We start from the raw sequence: 18,801 nt of genomic DNA on the forward strand, positions 1-18,801 counted from the left end.
TTATCCTGACAGACTGACAGAAATAAAATTCCTGCCCACAAAGGAAATTATACACTTTCTAAGCTTTGAAGTTCAAAGGAAAAATGGGACTCTGGAACGTGTACAATCCTAGTTCTAAATAAAATCTTTATTTAGGCCTTGGAATGGAAGTTGAAACTTGCATTTCTTGAAACCAGAGAAAAATGATACCCAACCTGCAACAACCTATTATACAAATAGCAGAATGATTGATTGCATAACTAATGAAATAGGATGGACTTTCAATATTTCCCCCCAAAACTAAATAAGGGAATTGCACTTCCTCTATGCTTATCTGCTTTTTTGTTTGTGTAATATTCTTTTTTTAAAATAGAAATGCAGCAAATAATTTGAAGCAGCGTGGTAATGAACTGAAAAGGCTAATGTCCAAAAGGAAAATAATAATAGGAGATCATTGCTGTGGGAAAGAGCAAATTTGAATTGGAATAAAAATGAATTTTCTATTACTCCACAAAGAGTTATCAAAAAACGTGGCAAGATACAAACATTCCTATAATCAGATTGAATTTGTAAATCAGTCAGTTTAATAATCAAAGGAACACAGATTAAGATTAGAATATACTAAGCAGTCCAATAGTTTATATAATGAATTTGGCAGTTTTTCAAACATTTTAATGAGAGGTTTTTCATTAATATTCACTCATTCCATAGCACTGGAAAAATAATTCACAAATCTATATGAATGTCAAAATGTTTTCAAATTATTTCCCCACCTCCTCTTTTTCATTCAGCTCCAGCTAAAAATGATGATGATGTCGTTTTCTAACTTGTAAACCTTGGCTTGGACTTTTTATTCTAAAAACTGGTTTTAGCAACTGAAGTTAATATACTGGTCAAAAAGCATCAAAGCTGACCAATGTACCCAAGAAGTCTGTCCTTGAATGTACGTGCATGGTTTCCATTCACTTCAACAGAAGCTGCGAACATGTATCTGATAAAGAGTGATACTGCCATTAGGCTTACGCATCAGAATTCAAACAATTTAAAAAAAATTGTATTGCATATCCTATGGTTAAAGCTCTAAAGTATAGTAGCCTTGAAGAGGAAGAGTTTACAGTATAGACATGACTCTTTGACTTCAGCTATCATTTAATAAAATGAAGAAAACACCGACTCAAAAATTTCATCTTCACAATCTGACTCATGGCTGTGACAATTTAAATGAATGACATTTTAGTTTAAAATACTGAGAGAAATTTTAAAAGCTTCATGGAAATACAAAGCAAAAGTCTTCACTTTACGGGTGAGAAACACTAAAATCTGCCTTAATATTGAAAATGAAGTTTCAATCCAAAGGAATGAGAATTTACACACACATTTATACATAGTTTCAAGGAAATGAAGAAAAAATATGTAGGGTATGAATTGTAACACTGCTCTCAAATTTAATCAGAAGATCAGCCCAAAGGTGAAAATGCTATATTTAAGATATATCCGAAACAGCACATTTCCAAGTGACCAAGAATCATAGAACACATATGTCAAAAAAGTTGATTTCCCTCAATCAACTATTCAGCATATGAAGGAACAATATAGTGTGTGATTCACAAAGACAGAATCCCAGATGGTTTTTTTCTGACAACCAGTTGTCAAAATACTCTGTCTGCATTTCAGATATCATCCACAAGCACTGAAAGCTAAAATGACAGTATACAACGTATACAATTGTTAGGAAACCAGAATTCATGCATAACATTGAGAACCTAAAAAACAAACGCGTAATTTTTAATAAGAGCTCAATAACCTCTAGAGAATAAGCAGACACACTATTTTAGACAGTAAAACACATCCTGTTTCCATTCTGAAGTAGGCTTAAATATTTAACAATAAAGTAGATATTTTCTATTTTATTTTTTTGTCTTACACAATATTTAGCATTCATGATTAGTTACTTAATTTTTGAAGTACTTTACTAATGTTTCATAAAAAAGCACACAACACGCAGCTGAGTTGTGTAAGTACTATCTCCTTTTCACGCAGGGGAAAAAGTGAGAGGATAAGTTACTTGTCCAAGGCCAAAGAGCGAATCTGAGACCAAGGTATCAGTCAACTTTAAATGCCTAGCAACTTAGACCTAGAAGACTAAAATTAATCTCCTCCATGGGATCATATGATAGTTCTAAAGGTTTTCACACAATCACCTGCTCCCCCAATCCTTGATCTGCTGTGAAATGACCCATCTCTGCAATAGCTTTTTCATAATTAATAAATATTTACATTGCAATATGAAAATAAATAAATAAAAATGCAGATGAAGCTTTTCCTTTTTCATCTGAGAGACTGCTATCAAAGACAAGGACCCAATCTGGATCCATGCTGTATCCAAGCTCTCAGGACTCCCTTGGGCACCAAGGATCTCACAGTGGCTAGACTACTCTGCTTCTTTGATGCCAATATTGGAAGAAAAATGTATCTAGGTGGATGTCTTTTCCCTGTGGGTTGTTTGATCAATTGGCTTTTTACCAATTGATCAAACTACCCACCAAAGACTTCTTTTGCTAAAGGCAAATACAACCACAAAGATCTCCTTCCTCCACATCTAGTTAGGAATGACAACCAAAGGGATATTTTACACAGATTCCTCTTCCTCTCTCTCTCTCTCTCTCTCTCTCTCAAATCCCATGAAAAAGACCAGAAATTGAAGATGGTGTCACGTGCCAAGTATGTCAGCTAAAGACAGGAAACAGAGCAAGTTTAGCTGGGGGCTGTCATTTCAAAGTTAGCACTCTGGTGTGATGGAAATATTGTTTTTTCCCAAGAGGAAAGGGGGTGGGGGGGCGGGGAGTCTTTTTACAGCATCCTTTTAAAAGGAAAAGGTCTCAGGAAAAGCACACATAGCCCTTCCTTATTCTGGCCCAACTTCAGCAAAACTTGATTAAGCATGTGCTTAATTTGAAGCATGTGTTTAAAAAAGTCCCACTGAAACCAGTGGATAGAATCAATGCTGAACAAGGGTAGAGTTAAGCACATGCTCAAGGGCTTTTGTGAATCAGGGCCTCAGTGGGACTTCATGGGTCTAAGTCAGTGAAGAGAAGGGAACTACTAGCATGAATAAAGGACCCAGCGCTGAATTTGTGTCTTTGAATATTTTTCCTGTTGGGAGCCTGTTAGTTTATTCCTTAACCTCCCTGAAGTTAAGGCATTTGCCCAAGACTTGGGAAACCTGGGTTCGAGTCTCTGCTGCACCCTCGATTTCTAATGTGACCTTGGCAACTCAGTTAGCTTCTTTGTGACTCATTTCCCCATCTGTAAGATGGAGATACTAGCCCTTCTCTCCCTCATCAGGGTGTTGTGAGGATAAGTACATCACAGATTGTGAGGCGTGCCAAGATGACAATGATGGGGGCGGTCCATATAAATTCCCGAGAAACACAGAACAAAGGGATGTGGGACCAGATTCCAGTATGACAGACTATTTTCAGCCTTTTGAAAAATCTGAAATAAGCCATTTTCCTCATTCTCATTAAGGGTTGATCCTGCTCCCATTCAAGTCCATGGAAAAGCTCTCACTGACTGTAATGTGCAGGATCTAGCCCTAATTGGGCAACCCACATTTTGCAGGAGTGGGAAATGCTGTTCTTCTCTCCCTGCCACAGGCTCCCTAATTGGGATCTGTAAGTTCTCTCTTCCAAATGCCATGAGTGTGAGGGCAAGGGATAAATGGGCACACAAGCCAAAATGTTCAAGTGTCTATAGTAAGTCCCCTAATCTATAATTAGGGACCTCAGTAAGTCCCCTGAATTTCAGCAGTATTGAGCAACCACCAGGGCCGGCTCTAGGTTTTTTGCTTCCCCAAGCTCCGAGAGCGCAACTGCCCAAGCTCCACCCCCACCCACCCCCAAAAGGGTGACCAGAATGCCACCCCTGGAATTGTGCCGCCCCAAGAACGTGCTTGCTTTGCTAGTGCCTAGAGCCGGTCCTGGCAACCACAGCTCCCAGTAAAGTCAGCGTGAAGCTGCAGGTACTCAGGGATCATAAATGCTACCTATAGATTTAAGTGCCTTACTTCAGGCACCCAAAGTTTGAAAATTTTGGCCATAATTTATTAATGGTGATTATATGCAAGACAAATGTATGCACAAATAGGTAAGACATATTAACCATATATGCAAGGAGTGCTTCTTTTCTATGGTTAGTAACAGAAAGAAAATACAAGAACTGGTTTTATCTTTTTTTTTTTCCTGTGAACCATAGAGAAAACTAATACATTTTCACAGCCAAAAAACATTAATGGTAACATTTAAAGATTAGGCCATGCCCTAATGATACTGTAGTACATCTAGTACCTTTTATATTCAGGTCATGTCATGAGGCGGGTACATGAAGGTATCTGAGATTAATGTTTACCAAACCAAAGAACACTAACCTAGGGCCAAATCCTAGTCAGCTTATTTATGCAAAAAATCACCCTGAAACCAATATGACCACTCACATGAATATGCAGAACGGGATTTGGACTCTACTCTTTTTGTCCTGCATGAATTATCCATCCCGTTTGTATTGTATATTATTAAAAGTCACTTGCTTTTTTATCTTCCCAACCCCCCCCCCACATCTGTGCTGCTGTAATTTACGTGAATTGCAGCTAATGATCAGTTGCGTTATGCTTAATCAGCATATCAATAATATACTCTGTAAAGACTAAGCAGCTCTTCCTTTTTCCCCGTTCAATGAAATCTACAGACATGGAGCGGGTATTTGACTGACAGGACAAAAAGGTTGCAGAGGCAGGTGCTAGTGGTGTCAGCACAGGATACAGGCTTTGTGGCTGCTGCCGATCACATTCAGATATAAGCAAACCCAGCTATTCTATTTTTCAAAGCAGTTGCTTTGCCGTCTGGATGGGCCAAGGTTTTATCTTGAACTGGTCTGAATGAGTTTGACCAGATCGGTGTCACTGATGCCAAGATTACGGGGGATTGTGGGGGATGGCTCAAGGAATGATCACGGTCTTACAGGGCCATATTATTAACCAGGGGTCTGAAACACTGCCATCAGGGAGTTATGTGGGACACATAGATCTCTGAATACCAATGAGCTATAAATCTTAACATAAATATTCAGGAATTTCTCAACGCTTCTGTTATATAACCCCAAGTAAAATCAGATTTTAGAATGAGATGTACCACAGAATACTGAGCATGACAATCACTTCGAATCATTTTCTAGAATCGGGTAAAATGATTAACCTGAAAAATCTCTATGAGATACCTTTTGATAAATCCCTGGCTGGGGGGTTATTTATATAAGTAACCCTCCTCAGCATCTTGACATTTATGGCTTCTGATGGGAATACTGCTGGATCTTGGAAAAGAGCTGGCACAATACCAGCATCCTCACTTGTGAATCACAGCCTCAAGTGTAGCTCTATTAGCTTTACCTTGTAAATCACTACCTCGCTCTTAGCAATGCTTCAGTACGATGTGACATCTTTATTACTATGTTTTTTCCACTGAAGTTTAAGTTCATATTTTAGTTAACTGGAAGACAGATGCAGCTGTATTTACAGGGTTTAATTAAACCAGTAGAAATAAAGGACTATGAAAAGGATGTTTCACGTTTCCACTCCCATTTAACTTTCCTAGTATTACATCACTTTTATGGCACAGTTCATAGTACTTTCTTTCTCTATTTCTATTTTTTAAAATTTATATTTAAAATTTTAAGCTTAAAATATCACAGCATGTAAAGGAACACAGTTTGGGGCCTGGTTCTGTACCACAATCACACCAAGATAAGAGATATAAGTGAATTTACTATTCTGTGACTTCAACCTAAGAATCTCATTATTTTAGAAGCACATCAGTACAATTCTATGTGTATTGTACAGTTTTGTTCCCCACGGATACTATGGTAGGTAGGAACCGCACATACAGGAAAAGCTAGGCAGACTTACCCAAACCAACACTGACTTGCAAAGGCTAAAAAAATTGCTCTGTGGGATATGAGAGTCCTGGTAGAGTAATCTAGCAAGTCTATTTTTCTTACAGCCATCATGATGCCCTGTATCATTCCTCTGCCAGCTGCTTTGCCTCTTGCTGCTTTAGGCCTCCAAGGCAGGAGAGGCACAGCTGCAGGGAGATCAATGCAGAAGCGGAGTAGAGCAGAGAGGCTGCCAAAAGAACCAAATGAGGCTTTCGAAAAAAAATACAAAATGGAGACTAGAAACTGATGAGCTAGGAAATAGCTGGGAAGTTCTGTCCTGTACACCCAACTCACCAAAAGTTGCTTATTGAACAGTCTGACAATAACCATTGGAAACTTTTCATTCTGGAGTGGGATGGGTAGGAAGAGGAATAGTATAATCCAAACACTTATTCATGGTCCCATCTGGACACACAGAGATTTTCTTTGTATAAACATTTTAAACTATTATTTTAAGGCATTGTGATCATACAAACAATACTATTTAGCATTTCCAGGACACTAGCTATTCGCAGAGCACTTCATAAATATTAACTAATTCTGTCCTGTGAGGGAGAGAAACAAGTGTTGCTATTTCCAATGTACAGATGGAGAAGTAGACTAAGACGACTTGCCCAAAGCTACTGAAGGAGTCACTCACTGAACTAGAAGCAGAACTGTGGCGTTCACAATTCCCAGGCTTGCATTAAAACCAGGGGCCAGATTTTGACATGATGATCAGAACACACAATCGGCGGCAGATTTTTAAAATAGTACACTACCATCTAGGCATCTAAGTGTATTGGCCAGGTTTTCAGAAGCATTCAGCACCGAGCAGATCCTATTGAAAACTCATTATACTGAGCAGTTAAAAATGGATCATCCTGGGAAATGAAAAATCTGATTTAAAAAAAAAAGTCTCCTGCCAATACCGATGGTTTGAAAACTAACTATTCTGTGTACCCATCATTTCATTTATGTATGTACCATGTCATAATTCAATGGATTTCAAACAAATTCAGATAGGGGAAAGTGCAGAACACCACACACTGAACTACAATTAACGCTGCATTATTTATAGGGAGGCCTGAGGTCAGATTTTCTAGCTCAGCACTCAGCAGTTCCCATTTAGATATCTAAAGAAGTGGCCACTGGCCTGCTTTTTAGGAGTGCTCAGCGCCCAGTGGCTCCCACAGAGAACGCTGAGTGATGACAGGGAACATCCATAAAACAAAACAGATGCGCAGAATAAAGTTGACAAATGAGCAGTTTTGTCAGATTTTTTTATTAATATTTTAACTGCCCAACAGAACTTCGAAATCTGAGACTTCACACACTAATAACGTCTCACTCCCATGTTAGTCATGTGAGTCATCTTACACCCTCGGACATGCCAGAATCCTGACTCAAATCATACCACTGCCTCCTCCAAACAAGCTGATGAATCACAGGATAGTGATGTTTTGGATACTCTAGAAGATTGGGCATTCGGTCAAACTCAAGGTGTGGTAGGAAGAAAGGCAGATAAAGATGACAGGTTTCAGAGTAGCAGCCGTGTTAGTCTGTATTTGCAAAATGAAAAGGAGTACTTGTGGCACCTTAGAGACTAACAAATTTATTTTAGCATAATCTTTCGTGAGCTACAGCTCACTTCATCGGATGCATTCAGATAAAGATGAGTGATCCCTGAAGTATGGATAATGGATCACCCATAGTAAAATAGGAGATGGAAGTACCTTCAATCTATAGTCTAATATCTCCATGAGCAAGAAGCAAAATGGCTATTTAAGTAACATTTTTAATCAAAACTACCAATAATCTGGAAGGAAAAGGAACACAGAGCTCTGCCCCAATTAAAACATATTGCACTGTTTCATCTGCTGTGTGCCAAACGGAGCTCTCAGATGCATGTGTGCAACGCCAAGTAAAGACTCCACCAAATCCAAGGAGAGAATTTGGCCCCAGGTGCTTTACTGTCACATTCAATTACTCAAACAGCAATAAAAAGAGTATTAGATTTCCAAATGGCTCTTTTTTTGTACATTGTTCTTCTAATTTACAGTTGGGAAGGGATGGGGTGAACACCAAGAATGGAGAGGAATAATTTAGTATGGTACCCAGGAGCATGACACAATGAGGCATAATGGAACTAAATAAAGAAAGGAATATTTAGACTGAATATAAGGGGGAATCTTTCTGACTAAGACATATATTAAGCTGTGGGTTACTTTCCCATTGGACAGTGAGAAAGCTTCATTACTTGGGATTTTAAAATTGACTGTGCAAAGAATCTTTTTAAAAATGTACTCAAGTGAACCATCCTCCACTGTGAAACAGGAGTACTGGAGTTTCTTTTACCTACTGGGAAATCATAAAGTTTCAGCTATCAAATGGCTGACCGCTCCTTCAGTAATAATAATAACAAATAAAGAGGTAAATGTTTGGTAAGCCATAAATCAAGTATTTAAAAAAACTCAATCAAACAGAATTTATACGTGTCTCTTTTGCTTCAAAAAGTTTAAAAGCTAGAAGTGTAAGAATCCTAACACTAGACAATTTCAGTTACAAATAAGAGATCCAGTTGAATTTGTTCTAGACAATATTAGAAAATGTACAAGAAAACACATGAAGAAATGTATCCAGATATTTGCCTAACTTTTACCACAGAGAGAACAGCACCTTTACCACAAGTCAGCAAAAAAACCCAAAAAACAAAAAACAATAAAATAGACATTTGTGACATCTACTGAAAATTGGTCTACACATTTCCATGTCAGTTCTAGTTTCATCTAAAAGCATCACTAAGAAGAATAGTTCCACACTACATATTAGAAATGCACATCATACAGGGAGGAAGATTTAAAGACAATTTGCATAAAATGGGGAAGCCCCACCCCTTTAATTCTTCTCATTAAGGATGACCTCACCATGGGGATTACATGCAGTATGATGTATGTTCTAATGAAAAGGTAACATACTAATACAGCACAAACCATAATTTCAAATTTAGAATAGACTATTTTTGAAGCTCCAAAGGGCCCCAGCATAGCGTTGTCTGAAGAGGAAACAATAGTTAAATAGCACATTGATCTGTAGCAACACTTTCCCATTTCACAGTCTAGTGAACTCACCCCATGTGATGGGTAGGAGATCCAGCCCAGCTCCCCTTGAATTGCTTTTGAATCCAGCAGATTAACTATAAAAGAAGAGAAAAAGAAGAAGAATGAGTTTCATTTGCCTCTGTCCCTTTAACCACAGTTACTCTCTACTAAAAGATGTGTTTATTTGGGGGCCTCGTGAAGTCGTTGATTTGTTCAGGTGGTCAGACGGTTTACTACGAAAGAGATGAAAGGATCAGCTTGTTTATATTAAAACATTGTAAGTACAGAGGAGGTAGAACTTTTAAAACAATTGGCAAAACTAAGCAATGGATGGATCTCTGTCCAAATCATTACAGCGAGAGGGCTGGGGGGAAGGGAGAGGAGGGAGGAAATTGAGCTGTTCTATCTGCAGCATACAATGCAAGGTTCTCCCCTCATATGCCTGAAATTTGTGTCAATGCATCTAACTACATAGGTGAGATGTGAATATTTAAATCTTTGATTAAAAGCTTACATTTTCCCATATATACTTTTCTCAGCATACAAAAATAAATAATAAATGCTGACTAAGGGCTTTACCCTTTCTGCCTTCTGATCAGATTGATTCTCCAAATCATCTTGCACTAATGGAGTATTTTCCAGAATTATATTAAATAAAATATTAGATATTTTTAAACCACGGTGCTTTAACTTCAAGAAAACTTCTTAAAGATGACTGCCACTGGATAGCTATCATCAGGGTTATCCTTTTTCTTTTAACCTTTTGTAGAAGAGTGCAGATTTTATTTTGGAATACCTTTGAAATGTAAAGTATCTAGTTAATTAAATGAGTTTTTTTAAGCTCTAAAATAGATCCAATAAAGCCCATTATTCCCTGATACTGCTATTTTGCAAAAACAAAAGCAAGTTTTATTTGTAGACTCTAGTCAAGTGAAATAACTGATCAGATGGCTCCACAAACTACACATTTATTTATTAACGTGAACCAGGACAGATGAGCCAACACACATTAGTGACAGAGTCATTGTCAGTCTTAACATTAGCACCAGTCAATGAGACATATTAATACAAAACAACAGGGATCCATGCATCTCTAATATGTATCATTTACAATTTGGGATTTTTGTTTTAAATATAAAAACTATTGACAATGACAAAAGGAAGAAATCTCATTCTATATACAAGGGAGTTTTAACATCTCAGTATGATGTGACTTTCAAAAAGAAATAACCACGGTAATCTAGGCAGTAATGTTGTAGGGTTCTTCTGTTTTTAAGCCTGAAGGGTTGTCACTGTTCTCTGGACCAGATGGTGTGGGCATTGGTGCTCAGAGAAAGGAGAGGAATGGGATTAGGAGGGGGGGAAACCCTGAAATTATCTATAAATCTGTTAAGTAGAGCTATCTGTATTAATTTTGGCATCCTTCATGACTTGCTATTTAATTATGGCCATTACTAAGAAAATAAAGCAATTAAAACTTTTTTAAAGGTACCACACAGGGGAAAAAAAGGGTGGGAAAAGACGGATGTATGATCTCAGAAATAGACAAAAACAATACATCATTATAAGGATATAAATATATTTTTGAAATTGTGTTATTCCATAGTGAATGAGTTATTCTCCAGACTGTGAAAACAAAAGTACTTCCGTGACAATTACATACCCATTTTTAAAGAAAATTACATTCTGACTTATTTCATTTTTTCTAAGGCCTGGTCTACACTACAAATTTAGGATTAAATAAACCGTGTTAAGTTGAACTAATATTGTATGTGTTTACGCTACCAAGTCCTTTCCGCTGACCTAAGTGGCCTGTAAAGTTGACTTCCATACTCCACCTCTGTGAGAGGCATAGCGCTTGATTCAACATCTATGGGTCGACATGGGGATAGTGTAGACACTGCATTGTGTAATTCGAATGAATTGGCCTCCAGGAGGTGTCCCACAGTGCTCCGCTGTGACCGCTCTGGAGAGCACTTTCAACTCCACTGCACGTCAGCCAGGTACACAGGAAATAGCTGCTCCCCTGGTAAAGCCTTGGGAACTTTTGCATTTTTATTTCCTGTTTGATCAGCATGAAGAGCTCACCAGCACAGCTGATCATGGAGACTCAAGGTCGCAAACGCGCTCCAGCATGGAGTACACAGGAAGTGGTGGATCTTATTGCTGTGTGGGGAGAACAGTCTGTGCAGGCAGAGCTCCGATACAGCAGAAGAAATATTGACATCTATGTCAAGATTGCGTGGGGCATGGGTGAGAAGGGCTACACCAGGGACATGCAGAAGCACCACGTGAAAATAAAGGAGCTTCGGCAAGCGTACCAGAAGACAAGGGAGGCAAACAGTCATTTTGGTTCTGCCCCACAGACATGCCACTTTTATGAGAAGCTGCATGCTATTCTTGGTGGCAACCCCACCACTACCCCAAAACACTCCATAGATAACTCCCAAGAGCCCCAGGCGACCTCGAGCAACAACAAGGAGGAACACTGTTGATGAGGAAGAGGAGGAGGAGAGTGCAAGGCAGGCAAGTGGAGGATCCATTCTCTCTGACAGCCAAGTACTGTTTTTAATCCTGGAACCCACCCCCTCACAGGACCAGTTGGCAGCAGAGCATGATGCCGGGGAAGGCACCTCTGGTGAGTACACATTTCCAATCAAACCGTAGAGGTTGCATGCTATTATTTTTTTAGTTTAAACTACACAAAAGTAGGTGTAGTGGGTTTCTGGGAAGGGCTGCCTTATTTTGTCCACCACGGTAGGACACTTTCCCATGCTACTCCAGTATTAACTCTGCTGGCATCATTGCAGCATAAGGACCAGGTCTGTAGTCAGACGCTTGCAGCATCTGCTCCCTTGCCATAAAGTGTTGATCCACCAGGCCAAGGAGGAAACATCTGCTGTCCCTCTTCCATAGCTTGGGCTCCAGGGAGCTGTGGCATCTGTGTCAGAGTGCTTGACAGCAAAGCAAATCCACCAATCATCCTGACTAAGCATTTAGGTCCCGGCGGTCTCCTGCCCAGCTCCAACTGCCATTCTTCACAAACTCACTTCTATCAGACTAATGATGAGCATAGCACTCCACTTATTTCAGATGGTACCTACCATGGTTGCCATTAAAAAATTCTCAGTAGCCAGCAATTACCACACTTGAGTATGAAACATCATAGCTTCATACAAGGAGGGGGCAGAGGGTGCAGAATGATGGCAACCTCGGCCCACAAGGACCACAATGTCTCACCCGATCTCCTGAGCTTCAAGTCCATCAGCAAAATCCCAGGTCTTTTACCTCTGGGAGCTGTTCATTTTATCTCCTTAATCACACTAGAAACTGGCCACAGGGGACACCAGCAACTAGCCTGGTTGCACCCCACCCAAGCTAGGTATTATTATTTGAAGAAATGGAGTTTCAGGGCAAGACATAAACAAGGGAAGCATACAGGTATGACAGATATGTGGGGGAGGATAAGCTACTCACCCCTAGCACATTGGATTTTCCAGTGCATTTTATGATTTTATGGCTATCACTAGGTAAAACGGCCTGTGGCTATAACACACTCGCTTTAACCTACACCTCACAGCTGAGGAGTTAACTTGATTGCATGTCCAAGTGGCTCAGCTGCATTCCTTTCAGACACATGTTTGATATCTGCATGTGTGGATATGCTGTCTGAGTTGGCCTCTTTACCTCAATACAAATAAAAATGACATGTTTGAAGTTTTCCCCATCCTAACCATTAGTGTACATAGCATTCATTTATAGAACACTATTCCCAAGTTAGAATGAACAAACAAATTACAGAGCAGGAGAGAGTCTGCAATTTAGACGTAAAAATAGCAACCAAATCAGCTAATAGTATCCATCTGGGGGGGAAGTGGGAATTCTTCCAAAGGGGAGTGAGGTGTTGAAAAGCACAGTATTAAGCAGTAGCAGCCAGGTTATCATCTGCAGCATGCTGAATGCACAAACTGAATGCAATAGAGGTCTTCATCTAACTTCCAGTTCCTTTGGTCCCTGCTTCCACTTTTCCCATCCCCCAAAACAGAAACACCAGACACACCACTTTCACATGCATCCCACACATTTCGCTAACACTGGCAAATATTTATATAGTGATAAATTCAAGAAGGCAAAAGCTATGCTCCAGACCCGTCATTCTGATTTTGTGCTGAGCTTATTGATCAACTTTGTACTGTATAATCTTGTACATCCCCCATCACTTTCTGGGAGGGGCCGAGACTGAGAAGTCTACTGCACGTTACATCTCTGGTGGAAAGGGATCAGAAAGCCTTATGGACCCTCACTTGACTAACCAGGTTATCCCCACTCATTATAAATGCAACCAATTTCTCTTTCTCTGTTAAATGGTGGGAGGTAAGAAGAAAGAGCGCACGGGTGGAAAACAGTCAAAGAAAAAAACCTGAGGGATATGGATTGTCCTGGTAAAACATCTTGCCCTTTGCTCTGTGGAGTCATCAGTTGTCTAATGGGATTCATATTGGAGACCAGAAAATCTCAGTCTGGCTTCCACTGCATAGGAACACAGAGATAATTTCGTTTCTCAAAAGATTTAGGTTATCAAGAACCTCACTCGAATTTGAAGACAGAGCATTTTCCCCCTAGAAACAGCCTTCAAAGAGATTTTCCCCCCAGAACATCTTTATCTGTATCTAGAAATATACCACTTCCCACCCCACCTGCCCCCCACGTATTACTTTTTAAAAATAAATATTTTGCTCACTGGAAAAAAAAAGTCATGAGATATTCAGCTCATTTGTCCTAAGGCCCAGAGGAAGAGCAAAAACATGCAATCTCATTTCCACGTACTTCAATACAGGGCAAACAATTAATTCAGCTAGACCTTATTAGGCTGCAACAGGCACAATGCATGGCACAAAGGCATGGAAGAGGAAAATGATTGATACAACTAGACATCGTGTGTCACAACATGATCCATCATGCTAGAGATCTAGAGGGAGGAAATTCTTTTCCTAGAATATAAAATGTAAGGACAAAGACAAATAAAAATGTGAATTAGATGTTTGTGGCCTAAATCTTTTTGCAAGGAATTACTGGATTATAATAAAGTAATATGTCAGATTATAGAGATTATTGACCCACATAATGAAATCACTTCAAAGATTTAATTAGATGGGTGGTAAATATACCGTAGTATACTAAGACAGCATGTTGATTTATAAAATCAACCTGACTAACTTATTAAATGTAATATAAACCAACATCCAGCCAGACCGTCAGCTGGTGTGTATCAGGGCAGACCAGCAGGTTTTTAAATATGCAATTAAAATACTTCTTAATTAAGAACAAAAAATATATATTTAAATTGAATCTTATGTGTTTTAACATGAAAAATCAGGTGACCTGCATAAAGTTTGAAAAAAAGTAGATAAGGTGTGCAGCTATTTACATGACAGTATTTTTTTCTGTATGGGAAATTATTATATCCAAGAACACTATTAGCATAACCAGGAACCACTCCAGTGAAGTCAGTGGTGGCATAAACTGTTGCAAGTGCACTGAACATCTTGTCTGATTTTCAGAGATGTTGATTTCAATAGGATCTGTGGATGCACAGCATGTCCAAAATCAAGCTACTAACCTCCCTGTTTTGCTAACTTTGGGAAGGAAGGAGGGGTGAAGTGTCTAATGGTTATGACAGGGCACTGAGAGTCATAACTCTTGGTGTCTTTACAGTTCTCCCATTGAGTCACCTTGTGTCATCTCAGGCAACTCACTTAAGCTCTCCATGCCTTTGTGTCTCTACACTTCTAAAATGGTTGGATTATTTATCTACCTCAGAGTTGTGAAGTTTATTTTATTAAAGTTTTAAGTGCTCTGAGATTTAAGCCTGCTGAGTCCAGTCCTGCACAATGTTCAGCTTCCTCAACTCTCACTGACGCCACTGAGAGCTGAGGGTGCTCAGAAACAGATTCTATTTCCATGCCAGCTGGTATTATCGAGCCGGAATCTTATTTAAAATGTTGCCTTCAGAACTTGCTGTTCATTCCTTCAAACCTCCAGCCTTACTAGCGTTGCAATATTTAATTCTTTGGTCGGTTTGTTACAGTGGGAGATGTAATGTGGACTCCAGCTGAATAGAGACAATGCCAGGTATTGCTGCTTTAAACCGTTTTTTTCTCTACAAAATGTTTATGCCCCATCTGGGGAGTGGAGGGTGTCACTGGTATACAATTGTCATAAAAGAATGGCAGTTATCATACCAAGGAGAAATGAGCGCAGAAGTATTCTTGTAAGACAGAGATAAAAATCAACAGCTCACTAATACCTCAGTGCATTGCACTAGTCCACAACACATGACTGTTTTTAAAACAATGCTAAATATTGGTGAGAGGGACTTCATAACCTTGCTGCTTGCCAGTATTTAAATATCACAGCGATCTACAAAATGAGCAACAATCACAATTCCAGCTTTGGGAATTCAATGGCTTTAGTCCTTTCATATAACGGGCTTGTTCACTGTACAGTATGCTATGGCTATTTATGCCATATGGCAACGTGCCTGCAATGCTGTCTATTAACAACATGTTCTTTCCTAAGAGCCTTGCCTCCTTGCCTGCTGCTTTGGGCTCCAGAGTAGTCGACTTCCCAATTTAAGAGAAACCATAATAAGCTACCTCAGTTCAGGCTGTGCTAAATTGTAAGAAAGAATCTCTTCCCAGAGCTTGGAACAGGAATATAACACACATGGAATACAAACTTGCTTGCATTTTTGTAGGTATTGTAGTACAAGGAACTAGTGAAATGAACGGGTTTGAGATGTGTTTGATATACAGGCCCACTGACAACAGAAACTCTAAATTTATCGACTTGTTTCTGTTCTCATGTATACCATGCTAAATCAGGAGTAATTTCACAGAAGACAAAAGAGTTAGGCAGAAAACTAGGAAGGGATCAGAATCACATTCTCCACCTGAAAGAGGCAGCACTTCAAGGAAGACGTGAGGTTCAAACTTCTATAGTAAACCGAATACAAAATAAATACATTCCCCATCTGAAGAAAAAACAATTAACCAAAATGTTGTGCCAAGGAGAATCATCCTGAGGTAGCCCGTGTTTCATAAAAACTGGAGGAGAGAGCCTGCCAATAGTCAATTTTCAAGATCTAAAGTACAAGGATTTGATAACAGCAGCTTTGTTTGTCACTAAACATTCCCCAGTCATGTGAGGTAAGAAAGGATCACTGATTTGGCTAAAATAAATGATTTTTCAACTACTCAAACATTTTTCAAGTTAAAGTAAAACAACACCATGTAAATGTTAGAAAGTCAAGGTGGGTGAGATAATATCTTTTATTGGACCAACTTCTGCTGGTGAGAGATTTACCTCACCCACCTCGTCTCTCTAATATCCTGGGACCAACACGGTTACAAAAAAACACCGCATACACGTAAATGTTGTCTGCTCTGGTTAATTTGGAATAATATTAGTTATTAGAAAAATGCTAGCAAAGGGGAAAAAACCTTATTGTGGCTATCCAACACAAAAAACGAGGATGCTCATAACCAAAATATGCTGTGTAACTCTCTGGGAAGCAAAGAAGGCACTTTGAAGCAGGAACCTAGCCAGGATTTGGTTTTGGGGTGGGACAGAGTGGAGTCTGTTCACATACTTACATACATTTTTAGAATGGTAGCCTCCCTGTTGCCAGGACAATCCGCACCTGAATTTTTATACACTTAATCAACTATGTGTACAGGTCTGAGGGTCGGCTCCTCTAAACTACCAGATTACAGGCAGAAGGGAGGGAGCTGAAGTTGCAGTTGCTCAGATTTGCACCCAGAGTTTGTTTTCTGGGTGGAAATGGCAACTGCAAACAGGCAAGCTGGGTTGTGGCCAGGGTGAAGACATGCCCCATTGTGTACAGACATCTGGGACGAACCATCATGATGGTCAAAAATAAGGTAAAGGGTTTCTATGGAATTTCTGGTTATGGACAGGAAGCGGTTTGGAGATTCGGAATTCTGGCATAAACAGTTCTAACCAATGCTATGTTCCTGTTCAAGTAACAGCATTCAGAAACAACATGTGATTCTAAATTACCCTTGCCCCAAATCCTTTTAAGTAGCTGACTTGGGGCCTGATTCTCTACTCATTTACATGAGTATATATTCATAATAGTCCAGATTCTGTAGTGACATTAGAGCCACTTTATGCTGCTCAAGTGGCATAAAAGGGCCGTAGTTCATGCTGCAAATGCCCAGCTGAGAACTCCCCTGGTATAGGAGAAGTCTGCTCGGTCCAAGTGTGTTGCTCTGGGACCTTTGCCTCCTCAGTCTCCGGCACATGGAACATGTCAGGCATCTGGTCATGCTGCACTCCACCTATCCTTCACTGGTGTAAGTGCCCTAGAAACCCCAGTAGAAACTTGCTATTTCTTATGCTCTCCTGCTCAGGCGCCTCTAAGATTTGGCCTTTTGTGCTATACAGTTCTCATTCCAAATGTGGACCTTAGGGGGAAATCTTCTGGCAGATTAAGGCCATGCCATAGCCTTTGGGGAGACACACAATTGTAGTGAGAACTGCAGTTTTTCTGCTATGCCCCTCTTATGTTGAACAATACAAAATAGGATTTTGTGCAGAGCATTACAAATTTGGCAAATGCCATTTTCAATCTGTGGTTAAACTGCTGACTACAGAACTGTACAAGCAAAAAAAAAAAAGCCACATCCAAAAAAATGAAACAAAAACAACTTGCCGTAAAATTGAGTGCAGCGGCAACCGAGACAGAAAACAAACTGGAGGGTACAGGCCTCCATCATTCTGGCAAAGATGTTTATTACATAACAAATAAGCCATGCCCCAAATCCAAAAGTTATTGCTATGAACTCAAATAAAAAGCACAGCCCAACCATATTCAGATGTGTCAAGTTACCTTTCAAATTATTAGTGTTCCAGAAATCTATTTTTATTAAATGGTAAGTTCTCTATATTAGGTTAAATCATTTATTGACTTTTTGTTACATGTCAAATCTTGCAACACTGATATTTTGCAACTTCTGGCAATTGGCCTTGTATTTCAGGAGCAAGAGAATTTCATTTTTCCCTCAGTTTTATTCTTTTCAGCAAACATGCTCCCGAACTCCTGGTGGAGCCAGATTCAGGTAGTCTGTTCTTCCTAGGGTTGATCAGAGAAGGTACCAAAATAGGAATCTCATTGTAATTCTCTCTCACGGGACTGTTGTTAAGCACTTAACGAGGGGACTCAGCACACTGATGAGCACTACAGAAATGCCCACAAATAAAGAGCTAGATTATAAACTGCAATGCCCTAGGACCAGACTAAGGAGGAACCTGTGACTGAATCACAATTTTCCCCCGACTCAACGATTGCTCCATACAGGAAGTACTTTGCTGCTGGCTCAGATCAGTAACACATTTCCTCACTCCCTCTTCCCTCGTTGGCTCAACTAGTGCTAGCCAAAGGCTCTATCCACTCCTCACTCCTGCCCATTCACTCTCCACCCACCTGCACGGGCAATGGAGATGTTCCACAGGGCTGTTCTGCTTCCAACTCTGAGACCCACCAGATGTAACGCCTATACAGCTGAGTTAGGGACAAGTTACATCCTTCTAACTCCCCTGCACATGTACAGAACAAAGGACAATTGTGCCCTCCCCCCAAAGGCGTGCTAAACACTATGAAATCCTCACACTAAAGGTGTAGAAGAGCAAAATATTATTATTGTATTTAAAAAAACCCATAAAGCTGAAAACG

The 18,801-nt window shown here is 39.7% G+C and overlaps 1 protein-coding gene across 5 annotated transcripts in view; it reads right to left on the bottom strand.

Moving 5' to 3' along the window:
• Positions 1-18,801, bottom strand: part of EPHA3 (EPH receptor A3) — a 300,525-nt gene that overhangs the window by 270,766 nt on the left and 10,958 nt on the right. For all 5 annotated transcript variants that reach the window (XM_084638604.1, XM_084638603.1, XM_084638605.1 and 2 more), the window contains exon 2: positions 9,075-9,139. In XM_084638604.1, coding sequence (XP_084494730.1) covers positions 9,075-9,139 — 65 coding nt within the window. The remainder of the gene's footprint in view (positions 1-9,074; positions 9,140-18,801) is intronic.

Source organism: Lepidochelys olivacea (genome assembly GCF_965140295.1).
Source record: "Lepidochelys olivacea isolate rLepOli2 genome assembly, chromosome: 1".
Lineage (NCBI taxonomy): Eukaryota > Metazoa > Chordata > Testudines > Cheloniidae > Lepidochelys > Lepidochelys olivacea.